Source organism: Poecilia formosa, unplaced genomic scaffold, assembly GCF_000485575.1.
Source record: "Poecilia formosa unplaced genomic scaffold, Poecilia_formosa-5.1.2 Scaffold145, whole genome shotgun sequence".
Taxonomy (NCBI): Eukaryota; Metazoa; Chordata; class Actinopteri; order Cyprinodontiformes; family Poeciliidae; genus Poecilia; species Poecilia formosa.
The window spans coordinates 288,602-307,476 of NW_006800084.1; the positions used below are offsets into that span (position 1 = coordinate 288,602).

Consider the following 18,875-nt stretch of genomic DNA (forward strand, 5'->3'; position numbering starts at 1 on the left):
ACCGTAAGTCACACAATTTTTGACCTCAAGCAACACAAATGCACAAAACTGTGAGGAAATCCCCATACTGAGTGGGAGGAGGGGAAGTGTGTACAGCTATATAATGGGATCCCTATTTGCAGATACTGCAGACTGTAGATGTTAACTGGACAGATCAATATGAAGCTGCAATCTACTATCAAAGGTAATTGTGCATATTGATGAAAATACATTGTTTTATTTTTTTGTTGCATTTTTGTGATCATTTTGTGGTCTATGCAACAGCTTTTGGATGTCTGTGCCTGCTGTTTGCTCATGGATTTCCAGGTAAGGAGCAATTAAATATGACGGGTTTATGTTTTATGTTTATTATATTGGCTCATTTCAGCTGTTCAGTTTCAGAGTATGACTCTCCAAAGATTATCGGGCCTCTACACAGCCAAATAAGGGCGGATCCAGGTAACTCATGTTATCCTTTTATTTGTATCCTGACATTCATGTCTAATAGTATCTGTTGTTTCTTACGCTGTGTTCAAGTAACGTCTACTGAAGGCAATATTTCAACCCTGGACTGTGGATCTTTCCTTCCAGGTGAGCATCTGATTCTCCACTGTGACGCATTACCGAACTGCGACGAGGACGAGGCTCTCATCTACTGGCTCGTCAACGGCACTTTCCCCGAAGAATCACACAGCCATGACAGAATAATCGAATCAAACGAGTAAGGATCATTTCAACACTTTAATAGAAGTTACACCGCCACATCTAAATCATTTGCATCTTTGCTTTCAACTTGGTTCTGATTGCAGCGACAAATCTCGTTTTAGATCATCTTTGATGGAGGGATTGGTCCTGCAGAAGAGTTTGCTCTTGAAAAATGTCGCATTGGAGGACTTTAGTTCCAACTTTAGCTGTGTTGTAACAAATGCAGTTGGAATGGCACAGAAATTTATAAAGTTAGCAGACACTGATTGTAGTGGTAAACAATAGAGGCACTCAAGGCACCTGCTGAACAATGTTCATCTTGCAAAATGCACATTTAACATGAATTGTACCCTTCATCTACAATTCATGGTAGAAAAGTCTCTTTAGCTACAGAAGTAGTGTGGAGAAGAAAAAAAAGGCACAAAGCAAAACACTGGCTGGAAGCTAAGAGAAATATCTAGAGTACTTTGAAACATAAGCGCTCATCTAAATGCAGCACTGAGGCACTTTACATTGTAAAAAAAAAATATTACAAAAATAAATTACTAAGCTTTTCGCTCTTTTGTTTTGTTTGCCGATATGCTCTTTTGAATTAAAAACTTAAATAAATATGTGTGAGGTGGAGACTTGGGTAATATAAAACATGCTTTTGTCTCCAACAAGTTATTTCTTTATTGCATTTAAGCTGACATTTTTGCAATGCTTGTGCATAATTAGGCCAGAGTAGTCAGGCACTCTAGGAAACAAAAGGACCAAATTTGCACCGTCACAACAAGCTTGATTTTTTTCCTACATGTACCAAAAAGGAGGAAGAAATGGCTGTACATACATATGTTTACTCGTCATTGTATTTCCTCTAAAGTGTATTTATTTATACTTTTTTGTTTGTATGCTGTGAGTGCTTTAAACCAAAGTCAAATTCTTTGTGCACACACTCTTGACCAATAAATTCTGATTCTGGATATTTGTCCTATTATTTCTGAACAACTACATACTATATCTATATGTATTTTGTCACTAAATGTGCCACAGATTATAAGAAATCTAGATATTTCTCATAAACTTAAAATAGAAAGTGTTACAGTCTTATCAAATACACAATGGGACAAAGAATAAAGATTTGAGATAAAATTTCTTTTAAGTATCATTGTTTTCAGACAAACACAAATATAGAAAATATACATTAAAAAAAACTTTCAGACAGCAAAGGAACATCCAATTTAAGACTGTATGTGTACATGCATGTAATAATGAGTGTTGAATCAGTTTCCTAATGGAGCATTTTATTTCTTAATGCAAAGAGGAAAAAATTACCCTAAAACACAGAATTCCACTTTAGTCTTCAAAACTTTTTCAAATTTCATCTGTCATTAGCTCCTCCTTCAAGGTCAATCTTTAATTTAACAGGTAATTATGTTATTACAAAACAATGATAGTGAATCAAAACTTAGAAACTGTCCAGATCAAGTTTTCTGAAAATGTAAATACTTTTTTGCCTGAAGGACTAAACTCTTACATATTCTGATCTTTAATTTAACAGCATGCTTTTAGATGTATGCCAAGATTCGTGTCCAAAATCCATCCCTGTGTGACTCAAGTTGTTTACCATTTTTATAATTACTCCCTATGTGATTTTGCAGAGATACCAAAACACTAATGCATCTCAAAAACCTATAAATGGCAGCAAGATAGATTGGATGCACAACTCTGCCACAGCCTTTAGATGAGAAAACTCACAGGGCTGCCTTCTCCAGACTTTTAACTCGGTCTGGAAATTTCTGCTCATTGATGCTGGGAGTTTCTGCAGATTAATCAAATATAGCACCTTGCAAAAACTGTCATTTCACCTTCAACTTGATCACATTTTGTCACATTGCAACCTGAAACCTGAAAGCATTTTATTGGGATTTTGTGTGATAAACACTGAGCACAACATAACTGTGAAGCTAACGTATTTTTTTTTTATATATAAAAATAAGGAAAGTGTGTATTTGCATTCAGCCCACCTTCAGAAATTCCCTGGTTAGAAAGTGACGTTATTTTATTTTTTTGTACGTAAAACCAGGGCTCTGATGGGATGACTTGGTTTAAGTCATATTAACGAATGATAAAGGATCAAAACCCAAGCCTAAGTGAAACTGGGAGTTTAAAAGAAAAGGTCAACAATGATTAATCAATTTTCTTTCCGCTCACAGTTACTCCTGTTTTGTTGAGCAACACAAAATCCAAATAAAAAGCCCTGGGGTTTGATCATGAAGCTACTGAAACCACTGAAGATGGGAGAAAACATGGAGATCTGATCACTTGGACTGTATCCTGATAGTGTCTCACATAAATTAGCAGCTTTTCCTCATATGCTCCCAAACTAAATGAATAGGCTTCCCATTCAAACATAAACTGCCACTCTAAATGTGGCTTCCTCATGCATGCGCTGATACTAAAGTGCACTACTTTGCTTTCTTGTGTAGTGATCGGCCATTTTATTCACTCTGACTTGGAGCCAAGTCAAAGGCTCACATCTCCAATTCCTCCAGGCAGCACTTCAAGTTCTTACTCCGATCTGGATGCGGAGATCCTTGGTTCTTTTTGATGAGAGCCGCACAGTCTTTAACTAAGTCTAGGACCTTCGCAGAAGGCTTGTGAAACGGCAGGAGAAGTTCTTGGTTGGTTTTGCATCCCATCCCAAAGAGGAAACGCAAGAACAAGTCCAGTTTGCCATCTGGGCATTGCAGGCTTTTTTCCACTGCTGCCTTGTACAGCTCCATTATTCTGTGTCCCTTGTGGCTCAATTTCAATTTGTTTTTCACCGATTGATCAAAAATGTTCTTGTCGTGGTTCCTAAAGGAGAGATATGCATAGAGAGCAGCCATGTACTCCTGCACGGTGGGGTGGAGGAAACACACCACGTCCTCGTGGCACAGGACGAATGGAGTCGTCGTGTACTGCATGCAGATGCCACTTCTGTTCACTGCCTCTATGTGAGAGAAGTCAGGACATTTCGACCTGTTCATATGAAACTGACCCTTTTCCAGCAAGGTAAAGGCAAATTTCCCAAGATCCATAAGCAACTTCAACTCGTCCTCTGGACTGAAAGCCGGCTTTCTTGTTCTACGAATGTGAACAAGCTTCAGCAGGAGCTTCGTGTACATGTACGTCATGTTGGTGGGGAGTTTTCCTTCCGGTGACTCTCTGAAGACGCGCTGGTACTCATCTGCCAACAACATGCAGAACAAGGGCAGGCAGCACATGATATGGAGAGTTTTCAACGACTTGACGTGCTCGATGACTCTGGCTGCCTGATTTGGGTCCTTGAACCTCTTCCTGAAATACTCGTCTTTGTTTGCGTTGGAGAAACTGCCCATTTCGATCTCGTCGTAATGCCCATCCCACGGGGCACAGCGATCAGCATGAGGCCGGGACGTTATCACGAATCGGGAGCGGCTGAGAAACCGACCTCTGAGGAGGTTGACCAGGAGGACCCTCATGGTCATGGGAGAACTGGCGTCGGAGTGAATCTCTGTTCGCATAAAGTTAAACTCCTCAGGGTACTCGTCTAGACCGTCAAAGATGAATAAGGCTTCATTTTCCTCATACCTCAAGCCCTCCGTTTTTATCCTCTTTGCCATCGGGTACAGTTTGTTCACTATATCCATCAGAGAGATCTTAGTTTCTAAATACTCGTTCATCTCTCTGATTGTTATGACATAGACAAAGGAGAAATGCTGGTGTGATCGCCCCCGAGCCCAGTCAAGGGCAAGCTTTTTGACAAACATGGACTTCCCCGATCCTGCCAGTCCATAGAGATACACCTGCCTTGCGTAAGTCTTGGTTATCCACTCCTGAGAGAGAGTTTCTGCTAACAAAAGCCGATCGCCTGGCTTCTTCTTGGTGGACGCCTTGGTTATTTGCAAGACCTCATGTTCAACATTCGGCCCATTGTCAGAACGTGAGAAAGTATTGACGTCTACGTAGATGTCATCCAGTGGCATCGTTTGTCCTTCTGTGATCGACACTTCGCTATACTTCTGTATCATCAATTCACACAATTCATGACGTATTTGATCTGGAAGAAAAAAAAAAATCAGGTTAAGATCAAAACATCATCTGTAGAGCTGTGAAAAAAGTATTTGCATCCTTCAAGATTTCTTGTCTATTTTTAATAGAGGAATATGTTAATACAGAAATACGTCATTTTTGTTTAAACAACTTTGTTTCCCATCTGTTCTTGGATTCCTTAAGATGCGCTGCTTTTTGAGTTCTTTTACCGTATTTCATGCTGTCAGATTCGTTCTGTTAAAATTATTAAACAAACCTGTTTATGACTAACGCAACTGAACCAAAAAAATGTGATCATTTGAAAACTGTCCTTTGCATTTGTTCAGGTTTTCTGATATCAACATTTGTTTCATCTAAGAAGAGAAGAAACCTGGAAGGCATCAAACACTTTTTCACAGCGATGAATCATTCGTGTTACTTTTAAATGGAAATGAACACGGTGAACGCTCTCACTTTTGATGTACAACATCCGCAGATGTTCAGCAACATTTTTTTTACTGATGCTGACGAGAATGGTTCTGGTGATCTGCACAGACATTTCACAGGTGAAGCTCTCCAGCAGTCGGTCCACGAGGTCCACGATGTCCATGCTTTGAGAGGCGCTGAAAGGCTGCGGGTAATGAGTCCACAGCTTCCACTTGAACATCCTGAAATCATCTTCAGGCAGCTTCTTCAGGGTCTCACACAAAGCCTAGGAGGAAATGGAGCAAATAAATGAATCACTTCCAGCTTGAGCTTGAGTTTTGAAGGCCTGGTGAAGGTGAATGCCACATAAGCACACCTTAAAAGTGAATTGTAGGGTCAAAGATGGATGCTTGATTTCCTCTGGCTCTTGGATTAATTCGAGCTGGTTCGAGGGCTCTGTGACTTCCTCTTTGGTTTTTTCCCTGGTGAAACACACAGGTTTTATTACATCTTAGGGCCACGTATCAAACAGCTGCATTCGTTAAAATCTAACACTGCGGTCACATTTCTTACTTAGGAATGATCTTTTCACAGTCGTTGCTGTCAACGGAGTAGCAGCTGGAAAATGATTCTGCTCTCTCCAGCCGGACGCTAAAACCAGGAAGACAATGACGCTTTAACATTATAGCAAGGTAATGAAGATCAGCGTAACTCTCTGATATGAATGTGAGCGCCTCAAGTGATCATCATGCTTAAGCTTTTTGTGAGTCTTTAATGCTGCTTCTACCTTGTAGAGGGCCCCTCCTGGTCTGCCACACCTTCATCTTCACTAGTCAATTTTTCATAGCTCTGAGCCGGAGTCAAGGCCTGATCCACAAAATGCCTGTAGGGAGCAGAGTTAAGAGTTTTTTAGATAAAGTGATCCACAAATCAGTCACACAAAAGTTGAAAAAAGACAACTGGTCATTGGTTAGTCATTGGTAGGTGATCACCAGGTAAAAGTAGAATAGAAATCTGGAGACAGAAATCAAGCAGTTTCCAACTTCAGCTGCCCAGAGTATTGACCAGCCAGCTGGGAGATGTGGGCAGATGACCCAAAAGTCAGAATTGTACTACTTCAGCATCAAAACCTCACAGGACCATCTGAAGGTGTTACAGCAGTGTGACGTTGCCTCTAATGGCAGCAGGAATATACATTTTCAAACCGGAATCAGTGGAATGATCCTTCATAAAAAGCAGAGATTGGAAAATACTTTACATTTGTTTTTATTTCCAAGAAATAACATCTTAATTAGTAGGTCAGAAAAAACTGGAAATCTGTGTTTATCAGTAAAAGCTCATCTGTGCGTCTTGAGTTAGTTTCTTGGTTTTCACAGAGCAATACACACAGGATCAGCAGTCCACTCTGACCTCAATGAATGCCTACAAGCAGCATCAAGTCAGGCATTTTAACTGAAATGCCTTAAAGTTGATAGACGGGTACAAGTTTGAGCTCCATGTGAAGATTTTTCTTTTTTAGGGGAACTTGCACTAACTCCACTTTCCTCCAGGAGGCGTATTTTTGTTACAATTGAACATTTGTAATTGCATTTATATAGCCTAATAATTCCCTTTTTCTTACAGATTTCTTTTATGCATTCTGCTAAAGTTATGCACAGTGCTTTTGTAATTAAATTGAATTCAAGTGTAAGTTATAAGTTATAAGGCTATGAAACTTTGTCTTAAAGCAGATAACAGTAATCCTAAAAACTCTTGTGCTTTATTTTGTCCACAAGTAAAGGCTGCTTTCATTACATTTTAAGTTAGACTTATTTTGGTGAAGAGGAACCTTAGAATGTTCAGTGATGACCTTTGCCCTTCTCCACCAACGGCACACATTCTTTCCATCTCTGTATTATTCAAAGTGACTGCATTGTATGAATCTTTAGCTCGTTTGGAAAGGCTAAAAAGTCACAGATCTCAACATACCATTGACTGGTGTCCATAGGAGACGGTCCAAGGTCGAGAGATGGTCTCCTCTCAGGAATGTAGTAAAGATCCTCATCCTCAATGAATTCAACATCTTCTCTACTAGACACTGCATCCCCAATGGAAGAGTTGTCCGACATCGATTCAGCCATTATATCATGCAGAAATATACTCAGCGACCAACTCGGCAAGAACTACCAGTGAACGTTTTTTCGTCCCAGTGTGAACACAGGCTAACCTGCCTGAACCTGTGCAGCAGCAAGAAAGAAAAAAAAAAATCAGAAATAGTTGTGAGGACCAGATATTCAGGTTTTTCAGAACCATTCTGCTCAAAGGCATATCGTCTTGCTTTCTTAAAAAAAAACCTTGAGCATTCAAAAGAAATTAAGTAGTTAGAGATAAAGTGAATTTAGATGAAAAGGCAAAACAATGGTAGAAAAGACCTTAAATGCAGAGGGCATACATAAATCAATACCTGGTTTTAACTTTAAATATATATGTGTTATTTGCATTTATGGATGGACAAATTATGATCAAATGAGTATGGTGTAATCAGTACTCATCTGATCATCTCCTTAGTTATGGGGTGGTGTAAAGAAAATAATTTTTCCGATAATCTATTTTGAATTTCAATAATCATCCAGATCTAAAAGAAAGAAGAAAAAAAAAACAATTATGCAATTCCAAACATTTCCAGACTGTCAGCGGTGGGACACAACACATAAGGTGTAAATTCACACGCCACGTCATGAATCTAACTTATTTAAATTATCTGAGAGGTTTATATGTTTAGGATACTTAATTCTCAATGTGGACAAAGCGGCATGTCATAAAACACTAGTTTTAAAAAAGAAAACCGCTTCTTTTTTTTCATAAATTGAGAGCTTCTGTCTATCTAGAGCAAATTCATGGCTTATATTCATGGCTTATATTATATCGTTTATGTGATCTACAATTAAAAGCCATGTGTTTGAAGCTTGACTTCACTATTCTACATACCAGAGATAAAGAACGTGTTCTCCTTTCACTGAAGCTAAATTAGGTGTAGCATTTAGCTAACTTACCCGGTGTCCCAAAGACGACTTTAAGAACGCTAGTGTTGTCAAAACTTTCACTAATACGTTCAAAAACGATGTAACCAATATAGAGGAGTTGGCTAGCATATACCATATTATTATTAAGACATAATTACCGATATTTTGACAGAATAGTTACCTTACCTCAGAAAACCTTTACTACAAGGAAGTTTCTTTTCTTGTTCGCTGTCAAACTATAATGGAGGCTTGATAAACTCGACTGCCCCCTTGAGGATGAAGCCATTAAACGCACACTCCCGTCAGCTAAAGATCACCTACTGAACGTTTTTGGTTGTTAAGAAATTTAATCTCAAACCTGCTTATTTCTGTAATTCTTTGGAAGAACAGCTAACAAATCTTAATGTTCTTTTCATGTTAAAAACAGTTAGCACTTGAAAAAAATAACATGTTTTAAATAATAAATCAATTCAGGCACATGTAAAGGTTTTCAAAATGCTTTCTTTGTGATAAAAAGCTACTATTGTAAATTAAAATGTATAGAAAATTTTAATATTACATTATAGATGTTCCCAATTGCTTTAAAGGTATTCTTTTTGTCTGTGTGCATAAAGATAATAAATTGTTTCAACATATTTTACTCCACAGTTGTGTAGAAAGGCTTTCGTGGCTAACACACATTTCTAATGGTTTAATAAGACTTAATTCATAGCACATTTGGAGCTTCCCTATGAAAAGACAAATCATTCAGTTTTAGTTTATATCATGATGCTGCTGTTATGTAAGGCTGGGACTGAATGTCAATCCCCTGCATCAGAGTTTTCCTTGGACTGAAAGTATGATTCACAGAGATAAAAAAAGAATCATGATTTATAGATGCTGTATCAAGTCACATTCTCACATTTCCCACTGTTCCTCTCTTTGCATCTATGATTATTGATCTTTTTGGCGGTCACTGCTAACAGACTTGGGTTTCAATCTGCTGCACTGGCTTTTATGTAGATGATTGTGAATAAACATTTAAAGACCTTTGAGTGTGTGAAAATCCATCCCTCTTTTTCCCCATTATTACATTTTATTGAACACTATTGTTCCAGCATACTGTGGAACTTGGCTGAAAAAGTATATTATGTTATGGTAAAAAAGAGGATGTTTAAAATTTATTATAGTCTTATTTCTTATTATTAGTAAACCCAGTATTATTGAGCCTTTGTTACTAGATGCTATAGGTTTTCTTGACATGTTTCTGACCATTTCTGCCATTTCAGCTCTGTTTCTGTTTGATTCATGCATGTTAAATTATCTCCCTTCCTCTACATATAAGCTCACCATTAACTTTTTTAAATTATCATATGTCAAACCATGGATTTTAGGATTTTTTAAAGCTCAGTTCCACATTGATGTGCTCTGTTCTTGCAACGTATAGCCTTTATAATCTGCATTAGGAATACACTTATTATATGACTGTTTCTAAATGCAAATTCATCACATGAAAACAAAAACTGACCAATTTCCTGCTTGATTAACGAGCAAAACAGGAATGCAGCCTCCCTCACCTGGCCACAAAGCAGCTTTTAAGTTAATGCTCAATTACATTTCTTGAAAAATGGTTTGTAAATAATATAGTCCTGATTTCAATACTCTTTTGACAATTTTGGATGTAAAGTTCCTTAAGACAGAGCTGAATGTTTGCAATTAAAGCCCAACTCATCATTATTTGTAAAATTATATTTTTTTGAAATGCCTTTTAAGAAAAGGCCTCTTCACTACAACTTAAAAATAAAATAAATTCAAATTTAATTATAAGGTAATTTAAAACCCCTCAAATGTAATATTTATTTACTTAATTACAGTGCACTGTAAATATGGCTTAATACTGAGCAATGCATGAGTAAGGAAAGGTTTAAACCCTGAAGCTGTTTAGTGATATATATAAAGATCACGGCATGTCAGCATCCTCTTTCCCTTGGTGACCACTGTTCCACTACAGTGCGCTTTGTGTGATGGAGGCGAGCAGCGACAAAGACAGCAGGAGAAAACAGTGGCTTGTATGGAGGGCGATCAGTGCCAGCAGGCTTGGAGAAGATGTAAAGGAATTAACATCAGAATACACCACAGTATTTCTATTTATTGGAGACATACGATCAAAGTATAATTTTATATTGTTTCTTTTAACCAAATGTCAGCGATCTTTGTTTTAGCAGCATGTGTGTCATTATTTGTGCAGTCCGTGCATATGAACCAAGTTGACCTAGACACAAAAGGCTCTGAGGTGATGAAACAGGAAGGTAAACAAACACTCAATTCATGATTGCATTGTCTCCTACTCACTTTTGTTGTTTTTTTCCCCACTGGCAATGAATAAGTTTGTTTTAATGCAAATAATGATCATGTTTTTTCAGTCACTAAGCACATATGTAATTTGTTGTTGTTAGGTTACACACTTTGGATTATTATACAGTTGGCAGATTTAGATTTAACCCTACTTTTGTTCAACCTGGGTTGTTTTTCATAATGAAGTACGAAGTAGGCGTCTCTCAAATTTGTAGATTTTAATCTAGTTGACTTGTCAGTGGCTAGGCTAGCCTCTATTTCAATTTATCACCATTAAAGATGGCTTGAAATAAAGCCCACAGATTAAAAAAAGGAACATGCTAAGAGATCCAGCTAAAGATATTAATGCTGTATAAAGTTTAATTGAATTCCACCTCAAATATCCTGAACCAAACTCTTAAAAAAAAAAAAAATTCTCAAGAAATATTAAGCTTGAAAGTACTGTCTTAGATTCCTTCATGGGGGAAAAAAAAGCCTGTTCACAGACAAATGACCAACAAACATAACAATACTACATGCTGAGTCTTCGCGGTTGTCGCGCCTGTGGCATTAATCACCCGTCATACAGAAAGACCTCGCCTGCTGAAGGCAGCGAGGGCTGTGACTCCATGTCTGGGGAAGGGGAGGGAGGATGCTTAGAGCGAATGCTACCTCTCCAGACGGCAGGATGAAGTGAACAGTCTGCGTGTTGTTCGCTGCTCTGGACGGTACTAGGATGTATTTAGGCAGAAGAGCCGGGCAGCAGAGACCCAGCAGCATCACCGCCGCTGAGCCTGACATGAATGATAATTGAAAGACCTCATTCAAAGGACTGAGCAGCGCTGGAATCTGCAGAAGCCTGCCGGGCTTTACTCAGTCTCCGCTCCACGACAAAAAAATTTAGACATCTTAGACCAATGCCTACCTCCATTGATGTTTAAAGCCAGTTAAAGCCAGTGGGTATCTTCTTTTTTGGGGGGAAGAGGAATTTTTAGTACATTTTGTGTGCTTATTTATTTATTTTCCCCCCTAATTTTGAGAAGGGAGTTGGTTGAGTTGGGTGTGTTTTTCTTTTGTGAAGCTTGAAGACAAACTTCTACCATGGCACTGATTATGGAGCCCGTGAGCAAGTGGAGCCCAAGTCAAGTGGTAGACTGGATGAAAGGTGGGTTTTATTGCCTGTATAAATTTAACATTTTTCTCAAAACTGCTCAAGTGAATCAAGTGTTGCGCAGCGATTCAACACATTCCGACACAAACTGATGCGAGATGTCGGAAAGAAAGCAAAACACCTGCTGATTCCTCGCCTTTAAACGTCGTCGTTTGGGTTTATGCAAACCCGATTTGTTATCATTGATTATTGTTATTGTTATTACTATTATTATTGAACAATAGCGACGTGAATGTGGATGTTCTCCAGAAGAGAGCGCATCCAAACATCTCCAAGCGCTTTGAAACCCATTGTGTCCATTGTTAAATCAGAGCTTCCTCCTCTGGGAGTCTGGGGCAGAGATTTAGTAATTATACCCAGATGACACGGGCTCATGGGGTCAGATTCTGGGTTCAGATGAAAACGGGGTAAAGTGATCTGGGAAGTGTGTGTGCTTAGCAATCATTGCAGCATCACCTGCTAAATGTTCATCCACAGATGTTTGGAAGGACTCTCCAAGTGAGCTGACAGAGAGGGACACCAAGACTGACTGGAGTTAAAGCCTAAAGCTATTCCTCATCACTTTTCAGTAAAATCAATGCACTTTAATTATAGTTTGTTATATATATGACAACATATTTTGGTCAGTTTTTCTATTTGTTTTGGTATTTTTTTTTGCTATGATGAAAGCAAAAACAAAACAAACAAACAAAAGAAAAACAATAACGAGCTTCAGATGCTCATACTTCCTGGTGACATCACAAAAGGCGCAGCTGATCAGCGCTCTTGCAACATCCTTTCCTGTTTCCCTTTTTATTCACGTTTTACTTTCCTTCGAATAAATGTACTTGGATTCTGTGAGCACACAGCAAGGAGTTCAGGAAAATTTGGACATGAGAAACACAGAAGTGGTTTGTGAAGATGAGCAGATGAGTCAAACCAAGTTATAAAAAACTGGTCTAGTCTCTGTGTTAATTTCCTCCATCACCTGTGACATCCACCAAAACAAACAAAAAAATAATTGTTCTATTACTTCCTCTTGTCGTGTTAACAGAAATCCACATGCAGCAAAATTTAGTGTTTGCTTCAGTCTGTTTTTGTGAAGTCTTCTTCTTCTTCTTCTTCTTCTTCTTCTTCTTCTTCTTCTTCTTCTTCTTCTTCTTCTTCTTCTTCTTTACCCTGCTGTGTTTTTACTGTTAGTGTCTCACTAACATTTGTTGGTGGAAAAGTACACCAGTGGATAATATTTTTAAAACTAGTACATGACAGACAGAGCTTATATATGGTTCCAAAGTTTATTCCTAAAGCTTTTGTTATCATGACGGGGGAATCCTCCGCCTTAGCAGAAGCTAACGCACATAGAGAGAGATCCTTTTCAGACGAGTAGTAGAGCCCTCCTGAGGCCATTTTCCATCTAAGAAATGTTTGTGCTTAAACTAATCTGACGTGCCATTACTAAAAGCCTGGAAATTCAGAAACGTTGAAGTTGTTGTGATTAATTTGTCTCCGTCTACCCAGCTTTGGTAGCTGTGTCAGATTAGCGTTTGTTTGCTTTGATCTAGAGATCTGTAAATGTCCCCAAACACCAAACAGCTGTTGGGGCTTTTTTTTTTTTTTTTTTTTTTTTTTTTTTTACATCCTCAGCCCACTCCCACTCTCTTCACAGATTCCTCATAAGCTATGCTTATTTTTGTCTGTTTGCATTACACAAATATTCCAGAATTCAAATGTGATAGGAATGTAAGTGGAGATGTTTGTTCCAGTTGGAGGGAATTCTCTGCCTATTCAGATTTGTCTTTTTTTTTCCAGTTCTTTAAATAGTAATTGTCTCGGTAATGTGTTGTTTTGTGCTCACGTGTCAGACCAGGGGCCTTCACATCCACATCCATACATCTGTACCGCTTCAGTACACATACACGTGTAAATATAGCATCGTAATTCGCAGCCTGTTGGTCGCTGCTGCTGCTGCTGCTACACCGAGCTGCGTGAGATGCTCATCGTATTATAAACAGTCTTCAATGTCTATTAAAAACTAAAGACAAAATTGTGAAACATTGTACGATTACGTTGAAATTTGGAATTCAAAAAACGACGTTTTAATTATCACAGTTGAGGTATTTTCCCCCTCAAAGATGCATTCTGTTTTGGGCTTTGTGTCACATTGAAATGTTTCACATCATCAAATTTTAAAACCAGACAAACGTAAATACAATAATCAGTTTTCAAACAATATTTCTCATTCATTAAGGGGGAAAAACTATCCAAGCCAACTGGGACCATGTGGAAAAAGTAAGTGCCCCCTAAACCTAGTATTGCTTGTGCCAGCCTTGGCAGCAGAGGGGGACGTCAGGGTTTAGTGATAACTGGCAATCGGTCTGTTAAATCCCCGTGGAGGAATTTTGTTCCCTTCTTGTTGCAGAAGTGTTTTAATTCTGCCACATTTTTAGGGTTTGGGACGTGAACAGCCTGTTTGAGGTCAAACATCGGGTTTCGGTTGCACATGGCTCTTCATCTGACGTTGATGGGCTGACGTATTTAAGTGAACGAAAAATAAAAAAGAAGAAGAAATCCCCAGGAGGGAGTCGTTTCTTACCACCATTTAAGTTCTATTTTTGTGAGATACTTTGATTTGACACACAAAAATTTGGAATAAAAATCATCCGGTAAATAATATATTGAAGTAAACATTTTATCTACTGCTGTGTAAGCAAATAAAATGTAGGAGGTTAGCTATCCTTCAGCCAGCTGACTGGCAGTGTGGAGCATATGAAGGACAGGGCGCGTTGTTTTAATTTATGCTTGAGATGATCATAAAAAACTTCAGCTCCTCCTTTGGTATTGTGCGTTAGCCGTCCTTCATTCAACTTGTGGCACTTGGTGAAGTAGCTCAGCGTTTTACCCAGCCAGCAACAGGTGGAGAAGGGGGGAGTTCTGGGCTTATTGTAATGTCCATACAGCTGGACGAATCTCTGTTCAGTTCGTCGCTTTCTTTGTTATCGGATGCTGGCGTTTTTATGCAAGGTGACTGGCAGCTCGCAGCAACCTGCGGGGGAGGGGGACTGCGCCGTTACTTCATTGTTCTTTTTGCTGGCATCTCATTAAAATGAGTTTAAAGCAAATGAACTTCATGATGGAAAACTGCAGCCGCTGGAAACATTTTAAAGCCTCAGGTTGCCTTGGTGTCGGTCAGCAGCTTGCGGTGACGACAAGGACCCCCTTGAAAATGAGATGAAACATCTCAATGGGTTATCCTTGAAACAAACAAATAAGTAAATCATCAGATCGCTCCTAGTACGAGTGTTATAACTAGCTGCACTTGAGTCGGTTGAATATGTGTTTAAAGAATCACATTGGAGAAATAGGAGCTTGTAAGCAAAAAAAAAAAAAGATGCAGAATGAAGCAGAAAGGCGGCGATGCTAGCTGCTCAGTGAAGATTTAAGTCTGTGAAAAGACTCAGAGCAAATGAAAAAAGTAGGAAGAATGACTGTATTGAACTCCTCTGTGTCCCACATCTGACAAGTGGAGCAAAGAGCATTTCCGTGGCCGGCGCTCCGTAGTGGTAATGTGAAGTGAGGGACAAAAGTGACTTTGAGAGACACTGAGGAAGAAGAAACGGCTGCAGGGGGTGGGGAGTCCTGTTAAATAACCATCTCCGAGCCTTCTTGGCGACTGGCACTGTTTTGTTTTCAGGATTCCCAGGTTCCTTTATTTCTTTGTGCCCCCGTGATGTCGCAGGAGGCCAGAGAAGGGGGGGACCCCTGTGACCTTCCCACAGCCCTATACTCCCGTCTCCCGTCAGCTTTGTTTGAGCGAGGCGCTTTGTTCCCAGCTGCGATGGAGCTGTTGAAGCACTCAACTTTAGAGGGAAACGACGCACACCTTATCCTCCAAGTTTGTTCTCAACGTGAGCAGCATCTTCTGCCGCAGCAGCGTGTTGTTTTTATGCTGCAGAAAAATTCAAGCTCACAGTCTGAACATTGTCGAACCTTCCATATTTACAAAGGGACCCACTTTTGATTTTCCTCCTCTTGTGTTCCCACTCACCCAAATAGTCTGACTCAGCCACTCAAACTGTCGTATATCTGTTTCAAATTGCTCTTTCCCCCGGACATTAAAAGTGGATTATCCATAATGGAGATCAGCGCATGTCGGCACTGTGCTTTTAATTTCTCCTCTAGGTGCTTAATAATCTGACCCATACATGGAAAACCGATGTGGCGGAAACTATCATGTGCACTCAATGAATGGTGTCCTATTTAAATGTGGACTAAATGCCAAACGGAACAGGAAAAATATCTGTGTTTAATATGTGGCGACTAATCAGGATTCCAGTGTCTGTGACTAATTAAATCTAAAAATCAAATCAGTTACATCACTTTCAACTGAAGATGACCTATTCAGAGAGTTTAAATAAAACTTCAAAGGAAGAAGAGATGGCTTAATTTTTTTAGAGATTCCTTTTAAAATGAATGCAGGAAGTATAACAGTTTAGAAGACGAAAGGGAGAAATGTCACCTAAAACCAATGAAAAAAAAAGTTATCTATATTTCAGTGTTGTTCAAACTATTTTTCATGTGGGCCAAAATCGTCAAGTCAAAAGGATTTGCAGGTCAAAAACATACATTTTATTTGTTTTTATTTGTATGTTCAAAAATAAAAAGGGAAGTGTAAGTTATTCCAAAACTTAAAAAGGGTTTACGCTTTATTAAAAAAAAAATTTTAAAAATTGAAGCGTCCACTTTTCCAGTTTTTAAGGTGAATGAAAACAGTTGCTGTGTTCGGCCATGTTTAATGAGTTCATAAAAAGCAGAAAAACCAAAAACAGCGCCATCTAAAGACAAACAATTTGTGTTGTACCAAATATTTTCCATTATAAGGAGAGTTACATTTGTTTGCAATAATTAAAAAGTTTCCATCTACTAGGGGCGGGGGGAATGCATCATTCTTTAATTGCAATGGAAAGCCACACAAAACTAAACCAGGGATCCACACCCCTGATCTATTCCAAAACCAACTACTCTCTTAATCTGGGATCATAATGAAAAAACCCCCACAAATTTCAATCATCAGATCCTCACTTTGACCCTCATATGAAAGAATGAAAAGAAATTATTCAAACAAAAACAGCATAAAATTGTTACCCTTCATAATTTATTGTTTTGTCTCGACGCATGCAGGAGCTCAGCGTATTAACAAAGCGATACGAGAACAGTTTAAAATGGCCAGAAGACTTCATTATTTTGAGAGATTAGCTTAACATTTAGACAGACGATTTGTTTGACTGGCATAGATGCCCACACACAAAAATCTAACAGGTCATTGGAAGTGGGCAGGAGAGCCAAAAAGTCAAAGTTCAAAGGTCGGTTCGTGCTACATTTGATTTTCATTATTAGCCTCCTACACCCACCAACACGGTTCTACGCAAAGCTATCAAATATTTAGCATAATTTATTTAATAGGAGAATACAGAGAGATTGGTTGCATACTTCACCGTCACAGTTATAGAGATTGATTAGTAAAGCTTTAAAGTGTTGAGCTCTCTATGGCCTTCCCCTCACACACACACACACCTCCCCGCCACACACACACAATTAGCTGCTAGCTGAACCCATCTTGAACGCTTGATCAAGTCTGTGCTTCAAGTCCCGTGTGTATGATTCGTCCACCACAGCAGAGAGACGAGCTGAGGGGGGAGTTGCATGTGAATGGGGAAGGAAAAAGAAGAGAAAGTCGCTACATAAGCTGTACAAAAACTGACTTCCCTGTCCGGACTGCTGAAAAGGAAAGAGGATACTTTCTAGTCACACAGTGTTGGTAAAGGCTGTGTGAAAAGCATTAAAGTGAAATGCAGTAAAATAAAGTAACATTTTGTTTCCGTAGAACAATCTAACAATGAATCTTCCTGGGCCTTTATAGACAGTTTTAGTGTTAATCTGACTGTAGATGGGGGAAATTTACTTCAAGCCAGACATATGATCAACATCGTCCTTACTTGAATGTTCATGTTCTCCTGTCTCTCCCATTTTGAAGAGTAACTCCTCTACCACGTTATAGTTATAGCCAAAGGAAACAGGAAGTCCTGGGTCGCTAGATATTCCCAGACAATATGATCCATAGATATAGAACAATAGACACTGCATTGGCTCCGTTGCAGAGTAGAAATTAGACGTTAGCATGCCACCATATTGTGAGTGGCACTTTGAAAAATAAAACATGTATCCTAGTAAGCTGAGGTTTTTATGCTCATCACTATAAGCTAATTTGTGTGCTAGTAATAGAATAAAACACAATATAATAAAACACAAGGTCTTAAAATGCTTGGATCGTTATTTATCCTCATACCAAAGCATTATATTAAGCTTTATTTATTTGCATTATTTGATCTGGAGAAATTTAGCTACATTTTAAAGTAAAAAGTATCACTGAAGAGAAACATGTGGAACTCTTTATTAATCTACTGCTATCCTTATTATAAATATAAAGAAGTAGTGTCTTGATCTGTTCTGCTTAAAATAAAAAAGCTGCCTCAGTCGAAAATCCAATTCACAGGGAAAAGAGGGCACATAGTCAAAATCAAAATCATTTATAGGACAAATAACAAGTGCCTTTGATTCTTTTCAAGAAAGTCCGGTGAATTTGGTTGCTTTAGATTTTGTATTTTTATAGCAGCGTGAGTCATAAAACTGCAGTCTATGCCTAAGCGCTCCATCAGTGTCCCATCAGAATGCAATTGTGTTGACTTCTGCGCCAGAGAGATTCTTAATCCTGCCTGAGAAACGATTCTGAAGGTTTCTGTGATGCAATAGCAATAGATTGAGCTCCTTATGAAACCTGTTTATTGCGTGAACGACATAGAAGCAAGAGTTCTTTGTGATTTCAGATGTAAAGCACAAGCCGTCGGCACAAACGAGTGTTCGGTTTGTTTTAGTTTGCTGCCTTTCACCAAGTATTTTCTTCCACAAGGATTTCACACCTGCTGCGGTGCTAAAACATGTAAAACAAGTCGCGCGCAGACTCATAACCCTGTTAAATTAAACGCTTCTTTTCAGGCTCGGCGCTGAAAATGTAGCTGGAATCATGTTGTGGAGGGGGGGAATGTGTCACATTTCTTGTGTCACACAGACTGTTATCATGCTTGAATGCGGCAGAACGCGACCTGTGATCACACGAATAGCAGATTTGCAGCACATACTCTGGTATGGAAGGCAACGTCGAGCCCACTTAGCATGTAGAAAGCAAAAGCAGATTTCGCAAGAACTCACAA

At 38.9% G+C, this 18,875-nt stretch overlaps 2 protein-coding genes across 10 annotated transcripts in view; one reads left to right on the forward strand and one right to left on the reverse strand.

Moving 5' to 3' along the window:
- Positions 1 to 703: 703 nt before the first annotated feature.
- Positions 704 to 8,430, reverse strand: LOC103145625 (protein NLRC3-like). Of its 3 annotated transcripts, XR_001663499.1 has the most exons (8): positions 8,334 to 8,430; positions 7,114 to 7,361; positions 5,933 to 6,028; positions 5,719 to 5,796; positions 5,522 to 5,627; positions 5,194 to 5,431; positions 2,767 to 4,747; positions 704 to 2,703 (listed from the first exon to the last, which is right to left on the reverse strand). XR_001663499.1 is itself a non-coding variant. In XM_007563130.2 (7 exons), exons 2-7 carry the CDS (start codon positions 7,263 to 7,265, stop codon positions 3,198 to 3,200), a joined length of 2,220 nt encoding a protein of 739 aa, XP_007563192.1. In that variant the 5' UTR covers positions 7,266 to 7,361; positions 8,334 to 8,430; the 3' UTR covers positions 704 to 3,197. The 3 variants fall into 3 exon arrangements, 2 of the variants coding, with proteins under 2 accessions (XP_007563192.1, XP_007563193.1); XM_007563130.2 differs by having other exon boundaries at positions 704 to 4,747; XM_007563131.2 differs by lacking the exon at positions 8,334 to 8,430 and adding an exon at positions 8,178 to 8,273 and having other exon boundaries at positions 704 to 4,747.
- A 2,661-nt stretch (positions 8,431 to 11,091) lies between these two features.
- LOC103145626 (connector enhancer of kinase suppressor of ras 2-like) overlaps positions 11,092 to 18,875 on the forward strand; it is a 37,760-nt gene continuing 29,976 nt past the window's right edge. For 6 of the 7 annotated variants that reach the window (XM_016677003.1, XM_016677007.1, XM_016677004.1 and 3 more), the window contains exon 1: positions 11,092 to 11,625. In XM_016677003.1, the coding sequence (XP_016532489.1) occupies positions 11,562 to 11,625 (64 nt within the window). In that variant the 5' untranslated portion in view covers positions 11,092 to 11,561. The remainder of the gene's footprint in view (positions 11,626 to 18,875) is intronic. The other variant, XM_007563133.2, reaches the window with a different exon arrangement.